This window comes from Mus caroli, unplaced genomic scaffold (genome assembly GCF_978045245.1).
Source record: "Mus caroli unplaced genomic scaffold, Mus_caroli_1 scaffold_7, whole genome shotgun sequence".
NCBI lineage: Eukaryota > Metazoa > Chordata > Mammalia > Rodentia > Muridae > Mus > Mus caroli.
This window is the reverse complement of record NW_028227262.1, coordinates 90,266,896-90,290,904: the sequence shown is the minus strand read 5'-3', so window position 1 is coordinate 90,290,904 and position 24,009 is coordinate 90,266,896. Positions and strand designations below refer to the sequence as shown.

At 39.8% G+C, this 24,009-nt stretch overlaps 1 protein-coding gene and 1 pseudogene across 8 annotated transcripts in view; both read left to right on the top strand.

Annotated features, from left to right (window-relative positions):
• Positions 1-24,009, top strand: part of Abcg2 (ATP binding cassette subfamily G member 2 (JR blood group)) — a 119,983-nt gene that overhangs the window by 75,216 nt on the left and 20,758 nt on the right. For 7 of the 8 annotated variants that reach the window (XM_029478606.2, XM_085840573.1, XM_029478607.2 and 4 more), the window contains 7 exons: positions 1,844-2,062; positions 13,965-14,024; positions 14,826-14,940; positions 15,517-15,669; positions 17,334-17,491; positions 19,627-19,778; positions 23,370-23,474. In XM_029478606.2, the coding sequence (XP_029334466.1) occupies positions 1,863-2,062; positions 13,965-14,024; positions 14,826-14,940; positions 15,517-15,669; positions 17,334-17,491; positions 19,627-19,778; positions 23,370-23,474 (943 nt within the window). In that variant the 5' untranslated portion in view covers positions 1,844-1,862. The remainder of the gene's footprint in view (positions 1-1,843; positions 2,063-13,964; positions 14,025-14,825; positions 14,941-15,516; positions 15,670-17,333; positions 17,492-19,626; positions 19,779-23,369; positions 23,475-24,009) is intronic. The other variant, XM_085840574.1, reaches the window with a different exon arrangement.
• Positions 2,069-5,135, top strand: LOC115031315 (nucleophosmin pseudogene; annotated as a pseudogene).

The following is a 24,009-nucleotide window of genomic DNA, read 5'->3' as shown; positions in this document are numbered from 1 at the left end:
TACTGGGAAGACAACCAGTTGCACATACGGTTAACATTGTTACTGGTATATCAATTCCAGATCAACATCTGCTAGCATGGGTGATCCTTCTTTGGTTCTTTAGCCTTTGGTTCCAGTTACAGACTTTTATTAGTGAGTATTTCACACACACACACACACATACACACACCCTCATTTTTGTCTTGAGGCATTGACCAATTTAAGTCAAGTGATATGTTCTTGATTCTTACAGTGTTTTGGAAGGATAGTAGCCACCATGGCTGGTCACACTAGGGTTAGTAATAGGAGACTTGATTGGTGTGTTTGCATTGACCTGTCTTGGTTTCTGAAGATGTGGAGAGATTTAACAAAATATTTAGACTTTAGCAGTACAGTTTCTATATCTCTTGCGTCTTTTTTCAAATACTTCAGAATAAACATTGGTTAATTACTATGATATGCTTTAATACTTCATTTTTAAAAGTAAATAGTAATAAATGCAGTGTTTGAGGTATAAAATCATTTTTCAGAAATGCTTTTTGCCCGGCACACATTTGGATTCCTCTGTGTCTGTCTGTCTTGCTTGTTGTTTTTGGAACTGCATTCTGAGACTTGAAACTCTGACCTGTTTGGGAGAATACTGCCCAACATTTTTTAAAATATTGATTGTACTCTGTTTCCTTCCCCTCCCAGGTCTCAGTTACATGCATGAGGGATACTTTACCCCTGACCACCCTCCCCCCTTCTAATGACCTTCTCCTTAAATCTGGAGGCTCTCTTTCCTTGATGGTGACACTGTTCATAGTTTTGGAAATTCATTTCTAGATATTTCCTGTATAATTTTTGTAGGAACCAAAATTCTAGAAAGGACGGGACACCAGTGAAGTAAGTCCTGCCCCCTGCACAGATAAATTTCACACACATGAAACAAAACTCACGAAAAATAGACAGAACAAAAGTTCTTCATGGATAGATGTCTTTTAAACATGAAAACTAAGGTTATTGAGTGTAACATGTTAAGCCTATTTTCCTAAGCTCAGGTAGCCTTATGGTCTCAGACTAGTCAGATTTTAAAGGTATATATATATATATATATATATATATATATATATATATGTGTGTGTGTGTGTGTGTGTGTGTGTGTGTGTGTGTGTGTAAAACCTTGTGAAACATTACAAATTTGATCTGTAAACTTAATTCTCAGTTTTTACCTTAAAGTTCAGAATTGTTTGATTATTCATTTGATGTAGTTAATAGTTTCCACATGTTAAGTTATCCTAGAATATAAATATATTTCCCTATTATGGTTTTGTAACTGAGGCAGTTTGAGAGTTTATCTTCTTGAAGGGGCAGAATAACCAGAGGTACAAAGTCTGACAATCAGAGAACCCTCCTGCACTGGACACCTTAGCTAAACCCATTTGTTAATAACAGCGCACAAACTCTAAGATCAAACAATCATGTATTCTGAATTTAAGTTGTATTATAAGCTTTATAGCTAAACAAGATGGAAAGTTACCCATCCTTTTTCTACTTGATTAGTTTTGAGTACTTTGCATATAATTAAGGTCCTATTTCTTAGACATTTGAAAGCAAATGGGAGCAGAGGCACTCAGAGTTATGTCTGTTCCATGCTACCTGATCTAAGGTGCTTCTCATCCAGTGATATGAGAAGAATGTCCATTTGAAAAGAATCTACAGATTAACAGAGAGGTTTATGCTTTAAAAGTTCTATTTCTTTGAGCTGGAGAGGTGGCTCAGCCATTACAGGCTAGGCTCACAAGCCACAATCAAAGTGCTGGTATCTGTGTTGACGCTCTCATCTATTTATACTAATAATTGACTGTTGCTTTTCCCTCTGCAGAAAGGCATAAATCCTAAAGATGTCTTCCAGTAATGACCACGTGTTAGTACCAATGTCACAGAGGAACAACAACGGCCTTCCTAGGATGAACTCCAGAGCCGTTAGGACACTCACAGAAGGAGATGTGTTGAGTTTTCATCACATCACCTATCGAGTGAAAGTAAAGAGTGGGTTTCTAGTCCGGAAAACAGTTGAGAAAGAAATACTATCAGATATCAAGTAAGTGTATGGACTCTATAAAAAATATTGCTTTATTTATCTGCAGTCACCTTTACAGAATTTCTATTCTCAACAAGTTGCTGTGGATACTTCAATTCATGTTGTTGTACAAATGTATATAGACACATCCTTTCATTTCTTTTGTTTAAACTAGGACATAAGTTACTTGATCTCTTGTTAGGCATATATTTTATTTGCAAAGAAACTGTCAGGACTTAAAAAATGGTCTTATATTTTTGGGAGATTGAACATTTTATTATATCATTTTGTTAAAACTAGTAAATCTTATGTTTTAGAAACAGAGATCTGACAGCAATTTTTGGTGTGTTGATTGTAAAGATATAATTGTAACCTCAGAGTTAGTTTACCAGTCTTTGAAATAAAAGACCTGCTAATGGGCTTTTTAATATGTGTGTACTTTTTTCTATTATATTCTAGTAGAAATGAGGTAGAAATGCAGTATAATTTGAAAGTCCTTTGGATTTTCAAGTACACCTGCTTTAATAGATGGCTTATTTGTGGTAAGCAGATTATAGTCTTGAAGGATTTACTTAGTACTTTCCCTCCATAATAAAGACAGGTAAAGGGGCATGGGATGTAGAGTGCTTGCTTCACATACACCAAGCTCTGAATTTAGTTCCTAGAACCACATAAAACCATGTGCCAGCAAGTTTTAATCCCAGCACTTGGGAGATGGAGGCGGGAGGATCAGAAGCTCAAGGCCATTCTATGCTGCATGAGACTTTGTCTCCAAAAATACAAAACAAAACAAAACCAAAACAACAACAACAACAAAACAAAAACAGAGATAGAAATATTAACATGTAAGGCAACGCTCATTTCACTAAATTGAAGCCCAAAGGGATGAGGACTTTATTTAGTGTAGCAAGTTCTGTTGCAAAAGCACTTCGTTATGTGTTATATTTCTTCTTTCGTCAGGGGATGAATTTATAATTAGAATATGGAGGTAAAATAGGAACTAGCGTGGAGAATACGTGACTGTCTATAGAAGCTGTCACTGCTGGCCTCTTGGTTGCCATTAGCTTTTTTATCCTTACCTGACTTCCAGAGCATTTAGTCTGCACTTGAGCAATAAATGAATTTGAGTTTGTTCAGACAGCACATCCTCTTTTCTGTCTCCTAGGCTGGAGAGCAGTTAGTTATAAGAGTTATTTGACCCAGTGTAAGGCCTGTGTGGAATCATATACTTCTGTTTTTTGAGGTTTTGTATGGAACTATATTTTCTCCCTGTTAGTACCAATCTGCTTCCTCCAGAAAGCAGAAAAACGACAAAATATGGGAGAGAATTTTTGGATGTAGGTAGAGAAAAAATGATGAAGTTCTGAGACTGGGTTGGCCTGAGGTCAGGAGCATTGCAGAATTACAGCTACCCGTGGGACCAAACCTGCTGACATATGCTTCCCCTTTCCTTCTTAGAAAAAAAGGAGGTCTGCTAAGTGCAAAGCTGTTATCTTTTGTACATGCTTAGATAGAATTGACTTGTGAAAAACTGATAATCTTCTTTGAAGCATAATAATCTAGCAGTTACATAGTTTAGCGATAGGTGGGTTGTCAATCATATACAAGGCTGTGGGTTTGGTCCTCAGTCCCACACGCACAAGCATAGACACACAGTCCATCCTTCACTTCACATTTGAATTAAAAGATAAAGGTGGTCCTTGGCGTGATTCTGTCCTGGGTGTCTGTTCTGTGGGACACCAGGCAGTTGTTTTCCATCTGGCTTCTCCCACACCGAAGTGCGTGCCTCCACCTCATGGAAGACTTGATGGACATGCACAGGAGTGCTCTGAGGCCTAAGAACTACCTTTTCAGTTGTGAACTAAAGGCTGACAAAGACTATCACTTTAAAGTGGATAATGATGAAAATGAGCACCAGTTATCATTAAGAACGGTCAGTTTAGGAGCAGGGGCAAAAGATGAGTTACGTATCATAGAGGCAGAAGCAATGTATATGAAGGCAGTCCAATTAAAGTCACACTGGCAACTTTGAAAATGTCTGTACAACCAACAGTTTCCCTTGGGGGGCTTCAAAATTACCCCTCCCCCCTGTGGTTTTAAGGTTGAGGTGTGCACATTGGTGAACAGCACCTAGTAGCTGTAGAGGAAGATGGTGAGTCAGAAGATGAAGATGGGGAGGATGTAAAACTCTTAGGCATGTCTGGAAAGCAATCTGCCCCTGGAGGTGGTAACAAGGTTCCATAGAAAAAAGTAAAACTTGAAGATGATGAAGATGATGAGGATGAAGATGATGATAATTTTGATGAAGAGGAAACTGAAGAAAAGTTTCCAGTGAAGAAATCTGTACAAGATACCCCAGCCAAAAATACACAAAAATCAAACCAAAAGGCAAAAGACTTAAAACCATCAACGTCAAGATAAAAGGGTCAAGAGTCCTTCAAAAAATAGGAAAAAAACTCCCAAAAGGACCTAGTTCTGAAGAAGACATTAAGGCAAAAATGCAAGCAAGTATAGAAAAAGGTGGTTCTCTTCCCAAAGTGGAAGCCAAGTTCATTAATTATGTGAAGAATTGTTTCCGGATGACTGACCAGGAGGCTATTCAAGATCTCTGGCGGTGAAGGAAATCTCTTTAAGAAAATTGCTTAAACTGTTTGAAATATTCTATCTTACTCCATTTCTGTAATAGTTGATATCTGACTGTCCTTTTTATATGCAAAGGGAGAACTTTCCCTACAGGGTTTGATAAATATTCGATTCCATTCAGTTGCCAAGAACTTGTCCAAAATGCCTGTCTAGTTTTCAAGGATGGAACTCCACCCTTTACTTGGTTTTAAGTATGTATGGAATGTTATGATAGGGCATAGTCATAGTGGTGGTCAGATGTGGAAATGGTAAAGAGACAAAATATACATGTGAAATAAACTCAGTGTCTTAATAAAGTAAAAAGAAAGATAAAAGTGGTATTATTTGAGTAAGGACTGCTTGGATAGATTTACAGTGCATACTGTGAGCTGGTACTCTGCACGGGTGTGTGAATGTTATGTGTGTAATGTTGAGGGTTAAACCTAGAGCCTTGTGCATGCTTAACAGGTGTTTCCCCACTAAACCAGTCCCTTGTGATTCTTTTGAAGCCAGTAAAGGAAATGGCTCAATAGTTGAGTATATCTTGTGCTCCAAGCTCCATAGCTCCACATTCTGCCGTAAGCATGGTAGAATGGTCTGCATATTAGCAAAGGAGGAGTGGTCTTTGTATCTCCTGGAGTAATAAAGTATAGACAAACCTTGTTTTTTCTTTCTCTGTTCAGTTAAAGGGACAGCTAGGATTAGTACTCATACTCACTACATCTAATTTGGACTTCAAGACCAGAAATGGTCATGACTTAAAATGTCATTCCTTTTTTTTTTTTTTTTTTTTTTTTTTTTTGGCTTGTAGGTTTTCTAATCCTTTTCCTGTCTCCTGGCTTCAAATAAGTAGAGTCTCTGTAGTGCAAGAAGGATTGCTGTCATCACTTTATTTTTTGTGTTTAATAATAGCATCATCATTCAGAACGGTGATTATATTCTAAAAAATCTGATGAGAATCAAGTTTTCATTGAATCTTTATTTCTTTTTTTCCTGTGTAAGATAATATCTGTTCATGAGAATGCCAAAGGTTTTCCTCCCTGTTTTATGATTTTTCTCTTACATTTTTTCTCCATACACAACACTCAACATGTGAGTTTTCCTTCCCCATTGCTGAAGATGTCTGGAAGAAATCGCCATTGCAGTACATGTGTGTCTATCATATATCCCAATACATATGGGGGTGGGGAGGGGAATTCATTATACTCTTGGGAAGATTGTTAAGCAACTTATTTGAAATAACTTCAGAATTAAACTTGTAGGAACATGACACTCAACCCAGTTTCCCTGTTATCACTGACTTTGCTGTCCTCATTGTCTCCCTTGTACCTACTGTCATTGGTGGCTTGGGGAATCCTTGTAAAACTACGCTATCTACTTGGCACTCCTCTATTCCCATATCCTCCAGTGCAAGTAGTCTAGAAAGAGGACCTTCTCATGGAATCACTTAGTTGACCGGCAACAGGCCTGGGGAACTGTAGTAACCTCATGACCAAGGCAGTTGTGCCTCTGAAGATTTCTCATAGTGGACTGACTGCCACATTCTGTGGTTATTCTCTTCCAACCTGATGTTTCTGTTTCATCCACTTGTGATATTAAAATTGATTACCTGGTGATGTTATTGTCTGTTAAGCTATACCAGAATGTTACAGATTTGATTCTTTGTACCTGACTGGTACTACTTGGAAGAGGCTCCTGACATTCTTCCAGAACCCTATCCTTCATTAATCATAAACTTGTGAGTTGCAGACTCTGAGATGACTCGTGTCTGGGTCCAGCTACCACAGTGAGAGCTGTCAAAGGGTTCTTTTCTATGAACATCTTCTCACAGTTTGCATTTCACTTGGGAAAAGCTGTGTCATCTCTTCTTTCATTTGCTGTTGTGAATGAGAAATGTCCCCCATAGGCTCTTAAGTCTGAACACTTAGTCCCCAGCTGGTAGCGCTGTTGGAGAGGTTATGGAACCTTTAGGAGGTGGAGACTTGTTGGAGGATGCGGGCTGGCTTTGAGGGTTTCTAGCCTTACCTCTTCTTATGTTCTCTGTTTTCTAAGAGCAGTTGAGATGTGAGCTCTTGAGCTTCCGGATTCTGCTGCCATGCCTTCCCAGCTGCTGTAGACATCTTGCCCTCTAGAACCTTAAGCCTAATAAACTCTTAAGCTGAGTTTGGTCATGGTATTATATCACAGCAACCGGCAAGTAACTAACACACCTGTATATATATACTCTTGGATCTCTGTTTTCCTCACTAGCCTTCAGCAGTAATACACCGGCACTAGTGTTGGTGCTCCTTTTGTTCTCGATTTGGTTGCAGGAAAACTTTCAGGGTGACTTCCACCTCTCCTTTGTAACCTTGGTTTATTCCTTGTTTTTAGTATTTCTTTGGTATGGGAAGAAGTTCCAAAATCACTTGTTACTAACCCTGCCTGTGACTTGCACTCAGCTGATGTTCATTCTGTAGAAGACGGTTTTTACAACCAGGATCTGGGTCACAGTGTAATTGCCTCCACTTTCTGAATGAGAAGAACGAGGATGGAGATATATATAATATGTTCAGATGCATACAGATCTTGTTAGATGGAATGATAGAAGTTAGTCCTGGGTAAAGCTCTGGAGAAGAGGCAGTTAGTGGGTGTCTACTCATCATGTGTACAGGAAGTTTCCTAGCTGTGCTTTTCTGTAGCTATCGGTATATCGATAATGTATAACTCCTCATTAATGTATCAACTATAATCTTATACTTTACATTTGTTCTGAATTTGCCTGTTTTCTTTCCCATCAAGATGTATTAAATGTGCTTATCCTTCCTCTCCATCCCCCCAGCCCTTCTATCTTGGGGATTCATTCCAGGGCCATGGACATATAAGACAAGTATTCTATGCTAAGACTCATCTCCAATCTTCATTATTCTTAGTGATCAGCTCAATTTTCTTATTCCATCCAGAGTAGTAGTAGTTGTAGTAGTAGTAGTAATACAGATAAGTAATAATCTGTCTAGCTAGTGGCTCTATCTTCTTTGTTGTCCACCCTCTTTGAAGTTCCTGTTCTTGGATGCTGGTGTTGGCTGAGTAGGATTTATGTAGTCTTCCTACTGAGACAGGGAAGAGAAGACGTAGTCTAACAGAAGGGATCAGAAGTTGTTATTATTATTATTATTATTAATGTTGTTTTTTGACTTTTTGAAACAAGGTTTAATGAATCTGAAATTAACCACAAACTCACCATTAAAGCAAGGTTGGAATAAATTCCTGATCTTCCTGCCTCTGTGACCCAGGTTCTGGGTTTACAGAAGTGCCCATCCTATCCCTCTAATAAAAAGAATTAATACATTATTTGAATAAGAAATTGCAAATGAGAATATAAAACTAAAATTTCTAGGTAGAAACTAAGATAAATAGTCACTAAGTTGTTTTTGATTTATTTTTATTTTGTTTGTAGAACATGATTTTAATATTTTCAACTATTAATATTCAACAAACAATAATTATTTTAAGATATATTTTGTTGTTAGATCTCCCTTTTCATTTCTGATTTTATTAATTTGGATACTGTCTCTGTGCCCTCTAGATAGTCTAAGGGTTTATCTATTTTGTTTATTTTCTCAAAGAACCAGCTGCTTGTTTGTTGGTTCTTTGTATAGTTCTCTATGTTTCTTCTTGGTTGATTTCAGCCCTGAGTTTGTATTTCCTGCCATCTACTCCTCTTGGGTATATTTGCTTCTTTTTGTTCTAGAGCTTTCAGGTGTGCTGTCAAGCTGCTGGTGTATGCTCTCTTCAGTTCCTTTTTGTAGGCACTTAGAGCTATGAGTTTTCCTCTTATCACTGCTTTCATTGTGCCCCATAAGTTTTGGTATGATGTGTCTTCATTTCCATTAAATTCTAAAAAGCCTTTAATTTATTTCTTTATTTCTTCCTTGACCAAGTTATCTTTGAGTAGAGCGCTGTTCAGCTTCCATGTGTATGTGTGCTTTCTGTTGTTTTTATTGGTATTTAAGACTAGCCTTAGTCTATGGTGATCTGATAGGGTACATGGGATTATTTCAATCTTGTGTCTGTTGAAACCTGTTTTGTGACCAATTATATGGTCGGTTTTGGAGAAGGTACCAGGAGGTGCTGAAAAGAAGGTATATTCTTTTGCTTTAGGATGAAATGTTTTATAAATATGTTAGATCCATTTGATTCATAATTTTGTTAGTTCCACTGTATCTCTGTTTAGTTTGTTTCCATGATCTGTCCATTGCTGAGAGTGGGGTATTCAAGACTCCCACTATTACTGTGTGGGGTGCGATGTGTGCTTTGAGCTTTTGTAAAGTTTCTTTTATGAATGTGGGTGTCCTTTCTTTTGAAGCATAGATGTTCAGAATTGAGAGTTCATCTTGGTAGATTTTTCCTTTGACTAGTATGAAGTGTCCTTCCTTATCTTTTTTGGTAATTTTATAACTTTTGGTTGAAAGTTGCTTTTATTTGATATTAGAATGGCTACTCCAGCTTGTTTCTTGGGACCATTTGCTTGGAAAATTGTTTTCCAGCCTTTTACTCTGAGGTAGTATCTGCCTTTGTCACTGAGGTGCGTTTCTTGCATGCAGCAAAATGCTGGGTCCTGTTTACATGTCCAGTGTGTTAGTCTATGTCTTTTTGGGGGAATTGAGTCCATTGATGTTAAGAGATATTAAGGAAAAGTGTATGTTACTTCCTGTTATTTTTGTTGTTAGAGGTGAAATTATGTTTGTGTGGCTGTCTTCTTTTGGGTTTGTTGAAAGATTGCTTTCTTGCTTTCTCTAGGGTCTAGTTTCCTTCCTTGTGTTGGAGTTTTCCAACTATTATCTTTTGTAGGGCTAGATTTATGGAAAGATATTGTGTAAATTTGGTTTTGTCATGGAGTATCTTGGTTTCTCCTTTTATGGAATGTGAGAGTTTTGCTGGGTATAGCAGCCTGGGCTGGCATTTGTGTTCTCTTAGGGTCTGTATGACATCTACCCAGGATCTTCTAGCTTTCATAATCTGTGGTGAGAGAAGTCTGGTGTAATTCTGTAAGGTCTTCCTTTTACTTGACATTTTTCCCTTACTGCTTTTAATATTCTTTCTTTGTTTAGTGTATTTGATGATTTGATTATTATCAGGAGGAATTTCTTTTCTGGTCCAGTCTATTTGAAGTTCTGTAGGCTTCTTGTATGTTAATGGGCATCTCTTTCTTTAGGTTGGGGAAGTTTTCTTCTATAGTTTTGTTGAAGATATTTACTGGCCCTTTAAATTAGGAACCTTCACCCTCTTTTTACCTATTATCTTTAAATTTGGTCTTCTCATTGTGTCCTGGGTTTTCTGGATGCTTTGTGTTAGGAGCTTTTTGCTTTTTGCATTTTCTTTGACCATTGTTTCAGTGTTTTCTGTGGTATCTTCTGCACCTGAGATTCTCTCTCTTCTATCTCTTGTATTCTGTTGGTGATACTTGCATCTATGACTCCTGATCTCTTTCCTAGGTTTTCTAACTCCAGGGTTGTTTCCCTTTGTGCTTTCTTTATTGTTTCCATTTCCATTTATAGATCTTGGAAGGTTTTGTTCATTTTCTTTGCCTGTTTGATTGTGTTTTTCTGTAATTCTTTAAAGGACTTTTATGTTTCCTCTTTATGGGCTTCTAGCTGTTTACCTGTCTCCTCCTGTATTTCCTTAAGTGAGTTTTCTATGTCCTTCTTAAAGTCCTCTATCACCATAATGAGAAGTGATTTTGGATCCAAACCTTGCTTTTCCAGTGTGATGGTGTATCCAAGATTTGCTTTGTGGGAGAACTGAGTTCTGATGATGCCAAGTAACCTTGGTTTTTGTTGCTTATATTCTTAAGCTTGCCTCCCACGGTCTGATTATCTCTAGTGCTACCTGCCCTCGCTGTATCTCACTGGAGCCTGTCCTTCCTGTGATCCTGGTTATGTCAGAACTCCTCAGAATTCAGCTGTCTCTGGGATCCTGGGATCCTGAGATTCTGGCTGTGTCTGAGCTCCTGGGAGTTAAGCTGCCTCTGGGATCCTGAGATTCTGGTATGACCAAGCTCCTGGGATCTTGGTGTACTGTGGTCCTGGGTATGTTAGAGCTCCTGAGAGTGGAGCTTCCACTGAGTGTTGTGGGACTAGCTGCAGAGTTCATGCCCAAGGTCTGTTCAGGGCACCAGCCAGACCAGAAGGAACCTGTGCCACTGGCCAGGTAGAGTTCCTAGGTGCCTGGGTCCTGCTGGTCCCAGTTACTCCTGGTGTTGGGGCAGATGTTGTATCCTCATCTCTGATCCTATGATCCTGGGAGTGTTAGAGCTACTGGGAGTGCATCTTCCTCTGGGTATCGTGGGACTGGCTGTGGAGTTCTTGTCCAAGGTCTGCTCTGATTTCTTATTTTATTAATAGAGCTGGTTTTAAGTGATATTCATGACATAAAGATGACATTTATCAATAAGATTATCTTAATTTCTTGCTTGTTTTGCTTTTTTGTTTTTTAAATAATTTTTTTAAAGATGTCCCAGCCTGTGATCTCACCAGTCTGGAAGCTGAGGCTGGAAGATTTAATGTGCATTGAAGACAAGTCAGAGCTACATAGTGAGTTTTAGCCAAGGTTATAGTGTTAGGAACTAACCAGACAAAAATCACAATAATACAAATGTAGATTCCTTTATTCAATGTTTTGAATGCCTGCTAGGTTATTGATGTTACATAGATTTTTTTTTCTGTTTTCAGAGACTTTATATTTCACTTAGGAATTCAGAAACTGGTGTACTTTCACCGTGTTAATTTCTGTTGTGACAGAGGATGAAAAGATAGAACTGAAGCAGCTTGTGTGAAATGGAGGAATGGGTATCAGGATTGATGAAGTGTGTTTGTTTGGTTGTTTTTTTTTGGTTTTTTTTTTTTTTTTTTTTTTTTGAGTATCTATGTGTGGAGAAATGGCCCTCTTTCAAAACTGTCCATAAGCAAAATAGGATGGAAGTATTGGCTGTTATCACTACAACACAATAAAAATGACAAGATCCTCCAAGATTCCATCTTATGCAAAGTGAGCAAAGTCTCTGTGCCAAAGTTCTTACTGGAGGGTTAATCACGCACGCAAGGCTGTAAAGCAATAAACAGTAGGAAATGGCTGGAGAGGAATGACAGAAGGGTGAAGGGTAGGGTGGGGGTAGTTAAGAAAATGTAGGTCACAAAGTAGAACAGAGGTCATCAGCAGATACTTTCTATAAAGGCGGATTTATAAATTTTCAGATTTAGTAGCCATACAGCAGTCTTGTTACTGAGCCCTGGCATCATGGCATGAAAGCTGATACAGCTCTGAAAACATAGTTCTATTCAAATCACATGATTGGTAAAAAGAAGAAATAGGTGACCAGCTACAGTGTGCTGATCCAGGAGGACCCAGACTTTATTTTTTCATTTGTTTATCTACTTGTTTTCTTAGTTTATTCCATCTCATAAGATGGAATGGATCAAGAGGGTCTCTGTTTACATGACATACATCAAACAATGATGAATAAGTAGAGTTGGAATTAACCACTGCCTCAGGTTAGAACTATTGGAATCCGGCTCTATTGTTTTCTTTAATGGTCGAATTTAGTGTAAATGTAAGCCAACCCCAGATACCTATTAAACCATCCTAGTATGTCATTTCTGCGTAAATCACTCTGGCTGTGTTAGTCTTTAGATTAGTATGTATTTTTAAATACTGAAATAGTTTCATGGCAATGAATCCTTACCAAATAAAGGATCTGTTCATTTTAGAAGCAAGTACTAGGTAGCTGTTCATACAGATGATACATCAAGAGGTATAAATATATGCACACTAAAAATTTACCCTGGCATCTCTTTTGTCTGCATGTTGGACAGTATGTGGGAGGGGTAACAGAATAAAAGAGTAAGATTTTTCATTGTTACAACTTGATCGAGCCTTAGTGGCCTGTTGCTATATTTGTTTGGTATTTCATCAGTTAACAAGCAAGGCAAAAGGTACATCTCACCTTAATTCACACCAGCCCTCATATAGTGATACATCAGGTATCAAGCAATGCATGTTGAGTTTCTCTTGGATTTAAGTTCAGGGAATGGATCTTGTGTTCTGTGGAGTACATCTTGACCTACTTAACAGTTCTAGGGGCTGAACACAACAAAGTGTATTGATGGGACAACTTGGGCCTCTCTTCACCATTCCTGTGCAGCTGTACTGGGCTTGCCCTTAACTCCCCTTTCTCTTGTTTATTTTCTTTAGCTGTCCCACTTGTCACTGTTAGGATAAAATTCATACTTTCTTAGATGTCATCATAGTCAGCATTGCTGAGATTGTTCTGTCTTAATCAATCTAAATATCCATTTAGTTGGTTGAAATGGATGACTGTGTATTGCATGTCTGTAAGTCATTAAACACTTTATACAGGGAAGGCGACCTCTTCCAAGACTGTGTTTCCCTCTCCAATTGATAACACAACTTTTGTTGTTTCAAATCGTGTGTGTGTGTGTGTGTGTGTGTGTGTGTGTGTGTGTGTGTGACCAGGGCACACATACCTAGGTCAGAGGACAACTTTGGGAGTCTCTCCTTCCACTATAGATTCTGAGCATCAAACTGGTCTTCAGACTTGTGGAGCAGTGTTTTACCAGCTGAGCTGTCTTGCCTACCTGACAAGTTTTACTTTAGTGTTAAGTACTGGTGATGCTTCTGCCCTAACATGGAGACTTGGATTTACGATACTTGACTTTTTAATCTGATTATACTTTAGTAATGAGAATATGTTCCACTGATAATATTCAAGTATTGACTGTAAGTAAAAACAGTTTAAAGGCACTAATCATTAGCTTAATCAAAAACTGTTATGCATTTTATATTAGTTAAAAGGAATGCAGATCTTTTGAGAGTCTCCCTTCCTTGTTTCAGGAATCTGTTATTTTTAAGGATCTTATATTTGAATCTTTCATACTGAAGAGACTTTCAGTTGCTGTTGCTAGGACTTAGCCCAGGGCCTCATGTATGATAAGCACGGGTTGCACTACTGAGTTGTATCCCAACTCAACATCAAGGAACCTGAAATATTGGTTATGCAATTTCCAAAAGATTAAGTTGTTTCAAAAGCAATTTACAAAACAATAAGAAAAGAGAGGAATTAAGAAGGACCAAACTCTTTCTTAGAGGTACCTGTGGTTGATAGCCTTTAGGTTAGACATCTAGTATCAGTGATTCTTTTTTAATCTTTAAAACGCTGTGTGGGTTTGTATTTCATCTTCCTTTTTTAGTGTGTTCAGAACTTCATGTAAAATATAAGACTAAAACAATATGGTTTTGTTTCTAGTGGGATCATGAAACCTGGCCTTAATGCTATTCTGGGACCCACAGGCGGAGGCAAGTCTTCGTGAGTATAACATACAAATAAATAAACCTTTACTGTTCATTAAGTGTCGCGTTTACATAAGCAGATGTTAGCTCATTATTTGCAGTATATATGTGGTCTGGTCGTAGGTAGGTACTGTAGATAATATGGGGTTGAACTATCTCATGGTTTAGTGCCAAGGATCAGAATAACTCATTAGGTCAGCTCTAGTAAATGATGAAGTGATTGGCGTATAGTGGAATGCCGTATCATGTTCTAGTAGTAATGAGGAAAAAGGGTGAAGTAATACTCAAAAATGAAGGCATGAAGAGAAGGTGTAACTAAAGCCTTGAGTATTTGTTCAACAACGAGGTAGCTGGGTTGTGATCTTCAAGGTTCATTAACCAAGGCGGGTATTTGGGGAGGTCTTAAGATTTAAGCCAGTGGGTGTTTTGTTTTTTTGTTTTTTGTTTTGTTTTGTTTTGCATTTATATTTTGGGTTCTGCTGTAGCACTTGATGAGAAAGACAATGAGAATTTAAAACATGTAAACTTGTTGGTTTTTTTTTTCCCTTTGGTTTCCCTGTTTGATTTTAAAATAAGATCTCAGCATTGTAGCCCTGGCTAGCCTAGAACCAAGTTGTCTAAGTTGACCTTGAACTCTCATAGATCCTCCTGCCTCTGCCTCCTGAATGCTGAGAGGAAAGGTGTGTGCCACCATGCTCAACTTATAAATTTTTTTAAAACTATAAATGTATCAAATAGTAGAATGTGCATTAAGAACAACTAAACCACGTGACCTGTGCTGAAGGAAGAAAACTCGTAACTTGTGTGTCCTTTACAGGTTGCTAGACGTCTTAGCGGCAAGGAAAGATCCAAAGGGGCTGTCTGGAGATGTTTTGGTAAATGGGGCACCTCAACCTGCCCATTTCAAATGCTGTTCAGGTTATGTGGTTCAAGTGAGTATAAGTAGATTTGGTCAATATATGTGCTTATGGTGTAGTTTGCTTCCAACTGAATATATGACATGCTCATAGAATCTATGTATTTGCATCAGATTTTTATAATCTTCCACTACTCTGGCAGTGATATTAAGGGAAATACAGTGTACCTGTACTATGACCCTTGTGGGACAGTAGTATCAGTTTTTGCTGCTATATGATTTCCACCAAATATATATATATATATATATATATATATATATATATATATATATATATATATTTACCCATCCTTTACTTTCCTTCTTCCCATTGTAGCTGTCTTTCCCAACTCCTTCCATCAGGCAGCCTTGAGATGTGTAGTAGTGCTTTTACACGTGTCCTGTTGAGTGTATGGCTGGGTAATGAAAATGATGCCATTGAACTTTGCATGTGTCTGTCTATGCAGTCACTGCCACTTAAAAGAGCTTCCAGTTCATCAGTAGCCTGAGTTTTACCTTAGATGTATTATGTATATGGATTGAACTATATATGTTCAAGGCATGGTCATAGAAAAGGCTCCCATATCTCACTAAAATGCCATTTTGCCTTAAGGATGACGTTGTGATGGGCACCCTGACAGTGAGAGAAAACTTACAGTTCTCAGCAGCTCTTCGACTTCCAGCAACTATGAAGAATCATGAAAAAAATGAACGGATTAACACAATCATTAAAGAGTTAGGTCTGGAAAAAGTAGCAGATTCTAAGGTATGAAAACCCCTCCTAGTATTACAGCCAGGGAATTGTCCTGTATATCCTATATAAGCAATATACATAACCTTATAACAATTTGTCCAGTGGTCTGGTTACTTTTCTGTAGTCTTTCCTTTGGCAGCTTTATTTCTCTTCCTTTCCTTCTACCTCTCCTTCCTTGCTTACCTACTGTCAGCATTGGTTTCTAGGCTCCTACATACCAGGCTGTGATAGTAAGAGAGTAACAGAAAGAAGGTGCTTCTCCTCTTGAATGTTAGTTAAGATCAAGAAGAGGGTGAACTTTATAAATCAGCAGTCTATCTCGTTTTGGCTGAGCAGACATTGGGCAACAGGTGAAAATATAATGGCTGTAGTTTAACCCTTCTGCCCATAATTATTTAATCCCTTAGAGGCCATGGATTATGGCAGTCCTAAAGAACTGTTGCTTTTCTTGCTGGTTGCTCGCATTCATTCATGTACTATTATTTTGTTGGGGAAAATAACCGTGCATGTTTCCATAGACAGCATCAACTTGGAGACTGAAAAGTACTTAAAATGGTGTGGTAGAATGGGAACTCGGCTCCTCTCCCACATCCCCCACACCCCGTCTCTGTCCACTAAGGGACGGTTGGGAGAGAGAGCAGGGTTTAGGTGCTAGATGGTTATAAACTATGGCCAGTGTGCTTCCCTTCCTCTTTATTACCTGTATCTCAGCAGGTGACTTGCTTGCAAGCACAAGGACATGACTTCAGTCCTCAGCACCCATGTAAAGCCAGTTTGCACTGGAGGGAGGAAGAGACAGGTGAATTTCTAGCCAACGTAGTGAACAGCAAAATAAATTGGATGGCTTCTGAAGAATAACAGGCTGTTAAAAGCACAGACCTTTGCCTGGGGAGATGGCTCAGTGGTTAAGAGCACTGACTGCTCTTCCAGAGGTCCTGAGTTCAAATCCTAGCAACCACATGGGGGCTCACAACCATCTGAAATGAGATCCGATGCCCTCTTCTGTAGTGTCTGACAGCTACAGTGTACTCATATATACTCCTCTTTTAAAAAATAAAAATAAAAATAGATGAATGAATGAATGAACGGACCTCACTTCAGGTCAGGCCACCTTGCAGCTCTAACCAGAGCCTCAATTTACTCATCTGATAAAAAGGAAACTGTCTTCCCCCAGGTATTTTGCTCTGATAAACCAGTAATCCTCAGAGTGAAGACAATAAAGCATCTCCACGATAGGCAGGTGGTGGGGTGACAGGAGGCAGGTGGTGGGGTGACAGACAGGAGGCAAGTGGTGGGGTGACAGACAGGAGGCAGGTGGTAGGGTGACAGGAGGTACGTGGTGGGGTGACAGGAGGCAGGTGGTGGGGTGACAAGAGGCAGGTGGTGGGGTGACAGGAGGCAGGTGGTGGGGTGACAGGAGGCAGGTGGTGGGGTGACAGGAGGCAGGTGGTGGGGTGACAGGAGGCAGGTGGTGGGGTGACAGGAGGCAGGTGGTGGGGTGACAGGAGGCAGGTGGTCGGGTGACAGGAGGCAGGTGGTAGGGTGACAGGAGGCAGGTGGTCGGGTGTGTGCTGACAAGAGACATCCCGAGGCAATCAGGGCTGCACCGTTTGGTCTGTCTACCAAATGATGGCAACCATGTTCAGTCTTGTTGACAAAGATGACACTTGCTTTAGGTTGGAACTCAGTTTATCCGTGGCATCTCTGGAGGAGAAAGAAAAAGGACAAGCATAGGGATGGAGCTGATCACTGACCCTTCCATCCTCTTCCTGGATGAGCCCACGACTGGTTTGGACTCAAGCACAGCGAATGCTGTCCTTTTGCTCCTAAAAAGGTAAATGCTACAAGACATTTTCATTTATTTACTATCAGGTCACTTACATGTGGCACTGTGTATTCTTTGTGCAGGAGTAAACAACAGAATTTCTTCCTTCTTTGTTAAAGGAAAAGAAGAATGGTTAATAAGAATATAGAGAATGATGGCTGTGGTGGGGCGGGGTTGCTGTTCTAAATAGCAAGAGGGTCATGGAAGATCTTGGGTGTGGACAAGGACCTGGGCATGAGAGTGAGACCTGGTGACAGTAACTGGCTAGAGAAGACAGCTATTGGCCCAAAGACAGAACATGCCTAATATGTCAGAACATCAAATAGACATAAGAACCCAGTTACCTTAGGGTTGTACCTAGGCATACAGTTACAATAAAACACCATAGACTAGGTAGCTTAACAACAGAAATCTTCACTTCTGTGAAAACATACCACCTGTAGTCTGATAGATGTGCAGACATTGCTTCTGAAGTGGAGCCCAGGAGTCTTCCCTAGGGACGCTCAGAGCATGTGGTCATTCCGATGTCCCTAGTCCTCAGGCCAGCTCTGAGGATCAGGCCTCATACAGCTCTGCTCCCTCCAGGTTCCTCCCTGTCGCCTTCCAGATCTTACAGTTCCCGACTGAGTGGTCATCCTGGGTCGCTTTACTCCAGTCTCTTCTTCCTTTTGAGCTTTAAATTTAATTGCACATATTCATTGTACCATGCCACTATGTTATATAAGGACATTTTCACACAAACATGGTGTGTGATGAGCACATCCCTCCATATTCCCTCACTCTCCACTTCACATTTTCAATCTTGTGCCTTTTTGTGCCCTAGACAGTCTCACTGCGAATTTTATGTCATATACACATGCACGATTTTATGTATCTATGAAATATAGGATCACAGATGAAGACTTGGGAGATGTGTCTTTATGAGACTGATTTAATTTACTTAATATGATTTTCTGTAGTTAAATCTACTTTCCTGCAAATGCTGTATCTTAGATCGCCATTTGTTTACACATTTCTCCAGTGTTGACACATAGGTTGGTTCCATACATTTTGCTGCATTCTCTGTAGTTTCTTCATCTAACAGCATCACCACACACACACACACACACACACACACACACACACTGATGCTTGCTTGTCTGTAACTCTGACCTATAGTTTCTTGAGTAAACCTTTTTGTGTTAGTTTGTTTAATGTGTTCTTTTACCTTGAGTGTCTTTTCTTTCTTAAGCCACTCCTGTGAAGCCCCTGATGTTCTACTTGATAAACTTCAGATTGAACACTATATTTTATATTTGATGTACAATAACTCCTAGATGCAACTATTTCATATTCTATCTCAATTATTCAATTATTGATGTTCTGGCTTGGTGGAGTATTATTGATGGTGGTGGTGGTGGTAGTAATGGTGGGTTTTTTGGTTTGATTGCTTGGTTGTTTGTTTTTGTTTTTTGAAACAGGGTTTATGTAGTCCTAGAGCTCACTCTGTTGGCTTCTGCATTTGCAAGCCAGAGAGGGTCCTTCTCCCTGTGTGCCCTGCTGTATGTTTCCACACCCTAATAATGTGGTGTGGAAATATATGTGTGTGGGAGTGTGTGTGTGTGTGTGTGTGTGTGTGTGTGTGTGGTGTGTATGTGTTCTCCCCAGACTCTGATTCAGTCTGTGTGAACTGTCCCAGTGTCTGCATTTGACAATAAACATTCTAATGTTTAATGGAATCCATTCTGTAGCTGTCCCGAACCCCCCCCCCAAAAAAAAAAAGAAAAAAAAAAAGAAATCCTAGCAGGATTTGTTTGACTGGGATTTGGTTTGTTTCTAAGGATTAAGTGGAAGGCCTCTTACATGCTAAACACTTTATTTGCAACTGATATCCAAGATTGCTATACTCCCAGATACTCTAGTTTTTCAAAGCATCAAGTTTCACTTTCCTTGCATATAGTTGATACTTAGAAATATATAAAATGAAATGATGATTTCAATCCTTGACATGAGCTGATACATTATGTGTATAAGAGAAAATCAAGTTAAAGTTGGGACAGATGCTCTAACAAAGGAATAAAGTACTCTTTAACAATAAATGTAAGGATCAGAATCTTAACAAAATCTTCTTATTAAAGCATCTTATTTTTCTTCTTGTAATGTAGGATGTCTAAACAGGGTCGAACAATCATCTTCTCCATTCATCAGCCTCGGTATTCCATCTTTAAGTTGTTTGACAGCCTCACCTTACTGGCTTCCGGGAAACTCGTGTTCCATGGGCCAGCACAGAAAGCCTTGGAGTACTTTGCATCAGCAGGTATAGTTGATTCTTTACAGTGTGGTAGGTCCTTCCATCACAAAATTGTGGAAAGAGCAGGGGACTCTCCACAGGAGTGCTGTTTAGTCTTCGAGTGATTTACCATGGTTCCTCCATTTTAAAGTACATTTGCTCAGTTTTCTGTTAGTGTTTCTCTTCATTGTGCTTGTTTGTGTAGACTTTTAACTTTTCCTGTGCTACTTGAATATCTGTGTCGTCTGTGCCTAAGTGGATCCATCGACTGGGGCTGTGCTGCTTCAGTTTCCAAGTCATGATGGTCTGTGGGTTTAAAGTGGGGGTCCCACATCCCCTACGGACTTGGGCCACTGGGCAAGGCAAGACTCAGGCAGTTTTGACTGCTCGGTTCCCTATGCTGTCATGGGCGTCTGGCTGTGTGAAGCCATGGGATCCCCACTCCATGGGTGGGCAAGCGCAGTCTGAGGTCCCCGTGGACCTGCTGGAGTTGGGCTTGGTGGTCCCAGACCTGCATGGAGGCTGAGGATGTTGGGTTCTCAAGCTCTTGGGCATCCCAGATGCTGCTGGAGGCTGTGGAAGATCTGAGGGGGCTGGCTCTAGCCTGGGGCAGAAGGGAAGAGGGCGGGAGGAGGGCTCTGGCTGGGTCCTACTGGGACGAGAGAGTCCTTGGCTTGTTCAGTGGGCAGCTTGGCTTGGTGGAGTCCATAGCTGGGAGTGCAGAGAGCCTTCCTGCTTGAGATAAGACGTGGCTCTTTAGAGGAAGACCTGCTCCATTGTTCCCCACGGTGGTCCTGATGAGAAGAGGCAGTCCATGGTTTTAAGACATTTACTGTCATGGTAGAGAATTGTGATGAGTAAAACCCTACCCCACTTTCTCAGGGTGGGCCTGAGGTGAGGAGGAGTGTCTGGGAAGGGGAGCTTATTGGCTAAGCCCTTCAGGCCTTTAGGTAACTCATTAAAATGGAGATGTCTTGAGGCTACATGATCTGTGGTCATGTCCTCTACCTGATGGCCACAGAATTATGGAGATCTGAGACCTCATGCAAGGAGCCTGGTGAGCCTGGTGTCTAGGAGTGTGGCAAAACACCTATCATCCCTTGCTCTGGATCACCTGCTAGGTCACTTGGGTTTTAAACCTAGCTCAACCAGAAACCAAGCTGCCTTTAATGGTCCCACAGTGGCCTTTCCCTGAAAACTCAGTAGTTATGAGTAGATTCACACCTAGCAGTTTGGTCAGTTGAACAATTTTGGAAAGACTAGTATTGTTATCTCCTTAACCTCATGGCAGATCACAGTAGGTCAGTTTTCCTAAGCTACCAGGTGTGCATTCATGCTGTGCTTTAATTGGGGGACAGGGGACCTTGGAAATGATGCTTAGCTTTCTTGTAATGTGAGATTGATAATTTAGACTGTGAGTGGGTCTCAGTGACTAGTTAGTGACTAGTTAGTGACTAGTTATTAGAGTGACTAGTTTCAGATCTTACCTTGTTGAGCCTGCATTTTTGACATTTGTGATTTCTTTTTAGATTTATGTACTTTGTTATGTGTATAAATCATTTTGTCTGCATGTATCTATGTGTACTATATGTAGAGCTAATGCCCTCAGAGGTCAGGACAGGGCACTGTATTCCCTTGGAACTGGAGTTACAGATAGTTCTGAGCTGGGATAAAGTACAGGAACCAAACCTAGGTTCTCTGTAAGAACAGTTGCTCATCTCTCCAACCCTGTAATTTCTTTTTAAATTTAGTATATCTAATCTTTTTCATTTTAGACATATCTGGCTGTGATTATAAATTATTCTTTATAGCCTCATATACACTTTAAAATATTCATTATCATTCCTAATTTTTAAAAAATTAATCTATCATTTAAAACACTTGAGCATTCCTTGGTTAAGAGCACTTTCTTTACTTTTAGGGAACCCTAGTTTGAATCCTAGCACTCACTTGGTGGCTCCCAAGCTTCTGAAACTCTAGTCCACAGAGATTCCCCTGTTGCCTGGCTCTGCAGACACCAGGCCCACATGTGACACCCAGACACATGTGCAGGCAAAGTACCCATATACATAAGAAGTATTTTTTGAAGAAAAATATAGATTAGTTGAGCCTAGATAAGTTCAGTATCTATGAATCTGAGACAGACGACAGGTTAGTCTGAGAGGACTGTAAAGTTGGTGTACTGTCTATGTTCTCTGGAGAGTGCTGCCCAAAACTTGCTCACTATTTGGAATGATGGCAGGATGACAGAAGAGAATTAGAATCTCTCCACTTAGTAGCTGAGGAAACAATTATGACTTGCAGATCTTGAAGTCAGAGCGCACAGGACAGTTAGTGATTTATTTTTCTTTTCTTTTTTTTTTTTTGAATATTTTTTATTACGTATTTTCCTCAATTACATTTCCAATGCTATCCCAAAAGTCCCCCATACCCCCCCCCACTTCCCTACCCACCCATTCCCATTCTTTTGGCCCTGGCATTCCCCTGTATTGGGGCATATAAAGTTTGCAAGTCCAATGGGCCTCTCTTTCCAGTGATGGTCGATTAGGCCATCTTTTGATACATATGCAGCTAGAGACAACAGCTCCGGGGTACTGGTTAATTCATCATGTTGTTCCAACTATAGGGTTACAGATCCCTTTAGCTCCTTGGGTACTTTCTCTAGCTTCTCCATTGGGATCCCTGTGATCCATCCAATAGCTGACAGTGAGCATCCACTTCTGTGTTTGTTTGGCTCCGGCATAGTTTCACAAGAGAGAGTTATATCTGGGTCCTTTCAGCAAAATCTTGCTAGTGTATGCAATGGTGTCAGCGTTTAGAAGCTGATTATGGGATGGATCCCTGGATATGGCAGTCTCTAGATGGTCCATCCTTTCATTACAGCTCCAAACTTTGTCTCTGTAACTTCTTCCCTGGGTGTTTTGTTCCCAATTTTAAGAAGGGTCACAGTGTCCACACTTTGGTCTTCATTCTTCTTGAGTGTCATGCGTTTAGCAAATTGTATCTTATATCTTGGGTATCCTAAGTTTTGGGCTAATATCCACTTATCAGTGAATACATATTGTGTGAGTTCCTTTGTGATTGTGTTACCTCACTCAAGATGATGCCCTCCAGGTCCATCCATTTGGCTAGGAATTTCATAAATTCATTCTTTTTAATAGCTGAGTAGTACTCCATTGTGTAAATGTACCATATTTTCTGTATCCATTCCTCTGTTGAGGGGCATCTGGGTTCTTTCCAGCTTCTGGCTATTATAAATAAGGCTGCTATGAACATAGTGGAGCATGTGTTCTTCTTACCGGTTGGGACATCTTTTTTTTTTACCTGGATTTCGATCTTGGATGGAAGGCTAGTGAGCACCGGAGCATATCAGTGGTCTTTTGTGGCTCATAACCAATGTGGCTCAACACCAATGCAAGAGTTTCTCAAGGGTCTAAAATTCCTCTGGAATTATTGGAGTATTTGTTAAGTATATGAGAAAAGCGTGTGTTAGTGAAGGGAAGGGAAAGTGATAATGGGTAGAGCTCTGTCTTCCCAAGCCTTCCCTCCCTCATCAGAACGCATGTTCTCTTTTCCAAGACCTTCAGGGTGGTGTCCTTGTGTTGCCTTTTCTTGTAGGTTACCACTGTGAGCCCTACAACAACCCTGCAGATTTCTTCCTTGATGTCATCAACGGAGATTCTTCTGCTGTGATGTTAAATAGAGAGGAACAAGACAATGAAGGTACATGAGTCTTGTGGATTCCTACATTGGTGTCTAATTGTTTGATTAAAGCATGCTTTTGTAGGCCAGCCAGGACTGCATAATGCGATCCTACCTTAAAACAAAAATCATGCCTTTAAAATTCATGTTAATTGAGTGATGTGAAAATAATCAATAGATACTGTTTTCTGTAAGTGCTGAGAGTGTTTTTAATATAATTTGTAAATAAGTGTTTTTCTGAAAGTATCAGTTCTAAGGCAAATTTTCAGTTAAAATGGTTATTTTTAATAATATCAGGGTTCTCTATCAGAGGACAGAGGACAGAATCAATAGATGTATGTATGTATGTATGTATGTATGTGAGTCGCTTACAGGCTATGGTCCAGCTAGTTCAATAATGGATGTCTACTAATAGAAAGTCTAAGAATCTAGTAGTTCTTTAGTATGAGGCTGGCTGTTTCAGCTGGTCTTCAGTGTATGTTGGAATCCTGAAGAAGTAGGCTTTAATGCCAGTGAAGGAATGCCTCAGAGCAGGATAGATAAACGTGCCAGTGAG